Source organism: Brachypodium distachyon, chromosome 1 (assembly GCF_000005505.3).
Source record: "Brachypodium distachyon strain Bd21 chromosome 1, Brachypodium_distachyon_v3.0, whole genome shotgun sequence".
Lineage (NCBI taxonomy): Eukaryota > Viridiplantae > Streptophyta > Magnoliopsida > Poales > Poaceae > Brachypodium > Brachypodium distachyon.
Genome location: NC_016131.3, coordinates 42160116 through 42166090, shown reverse-complemented (window position 1 = coordinate 42166090; position 5975 = coordinate 42160116). Strand labels below are relative to the sequence as shown.

The following is a 5975-nucleotide window of genomic DNA, read 5'->3' as shown; positions in this document are numbered from 1 at the left end:
GGCAGCGGAACATTCGGTCAGGGTGTTTTGAGGACAGAGGTGGTTTCATTTCTTTTCTTAGTGTGTGGTGATGTTTACGTGTACCTATGAGTTCAGTGTGGGAGAGCTGGCTTTTTTCTCTTTTGATGAAGTGAAGTTTCAGTTGTTCAAATAGTCTAATGTAACACAAAACATCTGAATGTTGGACTTGAACAAGGATATTAACAGAAAAAACATTTGATTGCTATCAAACTACCAGTGCATCTGTGTATTCTAAAGCAGTATAGCTAATTAGCTAGCATAGCTGATAGCTGTAGAATAAGTTGCTTCCTGGCACTATATTCCTTGCTCCCTATATATATGTTGCTGTTCCTTACAATCACAAGAGTTTGCAAAAATATCCAAGTGCATGCTAAGTTTTAGCTATATGACCAAGTTGATCCCAGGGCAATTCATCTATGATCTTCTAGCTGTCGGTGCAAAAACTCTCATGTTCCTCTCGATACAACACATCCACTAAAAAACTGCAATCTACCTATTCCCTTTTTTTTCCCTTCATATAGTGCCTTGTTATTCTTGCATTTTCTTTTCTCATTTTATTCTTAGAATTTACGTGTCTTGTACATTAGTATTTGTCTTCCTTATCATTTTTCTAGCCTTTCATATCTATATGTCTTTATCAGTCTTGTGTTTAGTTTTTTTTAGTATTGGCCTCTATTTACCAGTCTTATGTCTTTATCATTACCACTTTTCTTTATTCTATGTATTTTTAAGATTATTCTGAGTAATTAACCTCTATTTTTTTCCAGTTTCGTAGTTAGTATGTATATTTCTAAGTATTTCTCATTTTTCAGCTTGTATCATTCTTTTATGTCATTTGTTTGTTCATAAATGTCTTGTCATTCTTGCATTTGGTTTCCTAATTTATTCTCAGTATTTATCTGCCTGTATTAGTATCGTCTGCCTTGTTAGTTTTTTTTGCCTTTCATATGTCTTATCAGTATTATCTTCAGTTTTTCTTATTCTAAATAAATTTCTCAATTCTTAGTATCAGTCTCTATTTCTTTCTTGGATTTCTTTTTTTATTTGGTTATCAGTTTTCATTTGTCCTTGTAGCATTCTAATACTTCCTCTGTTTCATAATTCTTGTCTCAAATTTGCCCATAATTAGATGTATCTATTCCTAAAATGTGTCTAGATACATATAATATTTCGACGAGAATTATGAAATGGAGTGAGTAGTAATCAAAAGTAATTGTTCAGTTGAGAAATTTCTACATGTTCCTGTTGCTGCTGGGTTGGCTTGGCCAGGTGAGAATTTTTCCTCTCATTCTCAGCTGGTTTTCCTTCTTTACCCATGATCCCTCCTTTTCTCCTACGTAGGTTTCGTGGAGCTCAAATTGAGCTGGAGTGGGCTTTTTGGTTGGTCTTGAACCGGAATGGGTTTCTAGTTTAATTTGGATTTTTTGGCATCCGTTGCTGGGCTTCTTTTTATTATGGACCTTGTTCAGATTGTATGGCTGCAGCCTTTTAACGGTTCTTTTTGGGGGCCCGATAAGCTTTGTGGCCGTTACCGGTATGGCCGACGCGGGAGGCAGCTCTATTTTCGTTCGACGGTGAACTTCGACTAATACTGGGGCGGGACAGGTGTCGGTCTCTGTATGGCTAAAAAATCTGACTGTTTGTCAATTATAAAACAGCTAGATGTTAATTAGACAGTCACAATTGAAGGCTTCAACACGGAGAGAGTCAGAGAGAGTAAATTATTTGTCGTACATTAATTAATTATCAAACCCGTAGTATTATTACATTTCCCTTCTTTTTTCTTCGATGGACTCAAGTAAATAGCCGTAATGACAAAAATAAAGAGATACTAGAACAGAGAGAAGGGGAAGGAAGAATAGAGGAGAAGATAGAGGGAAGAGGAGGCGGCGGCGGCGACAACAACAACAACCAAAAAGGTACAAGAGCGAGGACCACGGCTATACTACGTGTGTAAGTGACAGGAAATTAAACCCTTGTGCCGGAAACACAACCACCAGGCAACGGGGTCGCTCCGGGCATGTGCGCGTCAGACAGATCCGGCATTGAACGCGCCCAGCGCACGGCCCAGCCGCGTCTCCAGCCGTCCATGTCCTCCTCGTTATGGGCACGCATGCTCCGGTCGATCTACATCGATCGGATTTAGTTACCTACGGATACGATACGGTGCTGATCGCGTGCGTGCTGGCTGGCAGGAAGAGAGAGGTGTTTAATGCTTGAGCACCTCCGGGATGTACACCGGATAGCGGCAGATGCTCTCGGCCCACGGGCCGTGGGCGTCGCGCGCGGGCTGGATGCACTCCCACGCCGCGCTGTTGCACTTGAACCCGGAGCCGAACCCGATCATCCACACGCGGTCGCCCTTCCGCATCCGGCCCTTGGCCTCGATGTAGGCCAGCTCGTACCAGAGCGAGCTGCTGGACGTGTTGCCGAACCGGTGCAGCGCCATCCGGGACGCCTCCACGTGCTCGTCCGACAGCCCCAGGCTGCTCTGCAGCTCGTCGATCACGGCCCGCCCGCCCGCGTGGATGCAGAAGTGCTCGAACGCCATGCGGAAGTCGGGAAGGTACGGCTTGACGCGCGTGTTGCTGAACACCCGCCGCGCGATGAAGGAGAGCGCGAAGAGCAGCTGCTCCGACGCCGGAAGCACCAGCGGCCCGATCGCGGTGATGTTGGCCTTGAGCGCGTCGCCCGCGATGGTCATGAGGTCCTTGCTGAGGTTGATCCCGCGGTGTCCTTCTGCGTCCTCTTCCTGGAACACGCACCGGTACGCGCCGTCCTGCGCGCCAGTGAGCGTGCGCACGACGCGGGAGAGCCGGAACCGAGCCTTGGCGCGGGACGTGGACAGCAGCGCCGCGGCCCCGCCCATGCGGAAGAGGCAGTTGGGAAGGAGCATGGCGCGCTCCTTGCCCACGTAGTAATTGGGCGTGATGGTCTCCGTGGACACGACCAGCGCGTGCGCGCCCCGGGGCGCGACCTGGAGGAAGTTGCGCGCGAGCCCCACGGAGATGAGCCCGGCGCTGCACCCCATCCCCGAGAGATGCACGTTGCGGACGTCGCTGCGCATCTTGTACTTGCGGATGATCATGTCCGTGAAGGAAGGGACCGGCGCGAAGAGGCTGCAGTTGACGACGAGGATGTCGATGGCGTCCGGGCTGATGCCCGTCTTGGCGAGCAGGTCGTCGATGGCGGAGAAGATGACCAGCTCGACTTCTTCCCGGGAGGCCTCCATGTTGCGGTACGGCGGGATGTAGTGGTGCGCGGGGGGAAGGCAGGTCTCCTCCCCGAGCCCCGACCGCTCCAGCAGCCGCGTCATGAACCGGATGCTGCGCTCGTCGATGGAGGCCCCTTCAATGTACGTCACCAGCTTGGCGTGCTCCAGGAACGTGCCGAAGGGGACGCGGCAGCTGGGCTTCGTGCGGAAGCAGGCGTAGTCCACGAGGTACACGGAGCGTGGCCGCATCATGAGGTAGAGGACGGCCACGGCGGCCGGGAGGAATGCGGCCAGGAAGACGTGCACCGGCCTGAGCGCGCGCGCACGTTCCAGCAGCTCATCGGGCCCGACGCGCGCGGCGCTGACGATACCAGCGACGGCCAGCGGCACGGCGAGCACGACGACGAAGTTGTTCACCACGTACTGGTACACCGGCTTGACCCGCTTCATAAGCTGAGGTGACGAGCTCATTGTTTGCACGCGTTCTACTTTTGTTGTTGGGATGGCAATGCGCGTTTCACCGACTGGCGCTGTGCGAGCTACTCAGATTGCCCCCCGGCCTTGCGGGAGAGGAGTGAAGGGGGAACAGGTATAAAAAGGAAGCTCCGGGCACACTGGTGGGCCGCCTGCCTCTTTACGCGCACAGGCTAGCTACTTGTGGTCATGGCTTTTGTTCGCCGATAAATCTGATGACCATGCATGATAAGATGAATTCATGCTTCTGATTTAAGACAATGTTTCGCCACACTGTCAGTGACAAGCATCGGGGTTTCAATGCTTTCGCGACACTTATACAATTGTGGTACTTACTGTACTACGCCGCATTTTCCACCAAACCAATAATGATGGATCTCACGAAACATGGAGGATGGAGAAGAATGAGCACTGGGATTTAATTAAAGCGAGAGGAGCAACGTAGTTACGAGACCAAAACAACCCCACGGGGCATGGTCGCGAATCAGGTTTCGTCAAGTTGTACTGCTTCTACAGAAACGTAAGACGGAAGCTGAAGACGCCCAATTTGACGGCACAACAGATGTATAAACCAGTTCGAGGGGCGAGGCACGAGCGCAATTAGGTAGACTCTGCTCAGTGTGCACAAGGACGCACCAGGTGGCAGCCAACGCTCGCCCACGTTCGCCATCAAGCATCCCCCACAGGCCACAGCAATCAGTTTCAGAGGGGTGTTTATTGTTGGCACCGGCTCTTCTGCTCTCGAGATGTACAAAGACACGGTTTTTTTTTTCTTTGCCCAGCCATTTCCTCTCTTTGTTTAGGACTTCATCTTCCAGAAAATCGCAAGTCCAAGGGCATTTCCTCTCCGCGTTGGATGGCAGATGAGCGTTGGCATAGTGCAGCGGGTTCAGGACTTCAGGCCTGTCGTAGAGGTCCTGGTCAAGCAATATTGAAACTTCATGCAGTGCACTGCCATTCCTCCCATGCTCTGTTTCCTCTGCCTCTTGAAAGCAGATGACCGATTTTTCTCGACCCGTGTGTTGACCTGAACTTGGCATGGTCACATGGTCGCATGGACGGTCGTATTATGGGGTGCCCATAAGCTCTTTCTGGTGCCCATGAAGCTGATGGAGACGTAGGTGCGTCTACTATCGGGTCGGGGACAAGTATTGCGCGCAACGAATGAGAAAAAAACATCTAGTTTCTCTTACTTCTTTTTAACTCACTGGCATGTACTACTACAATTGTACACAAGTCTCCTTAACTTGTACCCCGATAAGTTTAGACGCTTTATTTTGTAATTTTCGGACCTAGAGAAGAATTATAGTTAGAACAAGACCAAAGAAGCAGTAAGGTAGCAACGTACGCCGCTTGTGGCATCGGCGCTTGACAGGCCGTCGTTGCCGGATGGAAAGGTCGGTTGGTAAGCTCGCATGCACGGTGTTAACTGCTCTCGCGTAACCAGCCCGAGATAGATAGCCGTTCTACCCATATTAAGCGAATCAAATTTATCCAAATATGAATGTATCTATATATCCAAAAATGTCTAAATACATGTAATATTTCATCATTTAATATGAAACGGAGAGAGTATTATTGGGAGTGTCTATTTTTCAGTCGTTTAAAAAATAGTTATTTCTCAGTCGACAATCTTGCCCATCAAATGAAAATTTTCTTATCTATCGGAACTACATTAATCTTAAACGAATCTCAATGATTGAATCAAAAAATTATTATCATTGACTAAGAAATAGGTCGGCTAAGAAATAGCAAAACCGTTATTCATTTTATTTTATTTGCAGGCAGCCGTGCTATTAATTTAATTTGTGTGTGAGTGCAACAGTTTTGGGTCTAACTTTTTGAACAAAACTAGTCCGAAGCCCATGTTGCTAGTTGCCACGGGACCATGGTACCATTAATAGAAAAACTAGTCCGAAGCCCATGTTGCTAGTTTTGTGAGTAAATAAAAGAGATGTTCTATTTGGAAAACGAAATGTTGAACGGAACCATGGTAACGCTGCACCAGTACGAATACCGTCCATTCCACGCATGTATCTTTTCCGACGAGAAGACGGCAGGCAATAATTCCTAAAGTATATTGTGAGCACCAGGATTTAAATTCTGATGGGTGAAATCATGCATCTATAATTCCAAGCTGGGATCTTGCTGGCTAATTAAAACATCTGCCATCCCATGCATACGAGTTAAGCAAGGTAAAGAGTACACATTGAAACTTTTGTTTCTGACATGCATGGCTGTTGTCGTGTCAATATGCATGACCCAC

General features: G+C 48.3%; 1 protein-coding gene across 1 annotated transcript; it reads right to left on the bottom strand.

Annotated features, from left to right (window-relative positions):
• Window positions 1–1731: 1731 nt before the first annotated feature.
• On the bottom strand, window positions 1732–3987 carry LOC100839678 (3-ketoacyl-CoA synthase 6). Its single transcript, XM_003563936.4, has one exon. It carries the CDS (start codon window positions 3704–3706, stop codon window positions 2231–2233), a length of 1476 nt encoding a protein of 491 aa, XP_003563984.1. The 5' UTR covers window positions 3707–3987; the 3' UTR covers window positions 1732–2230.
• Window positions 3988–5975: the final 1988 nt, after the last annotated feature.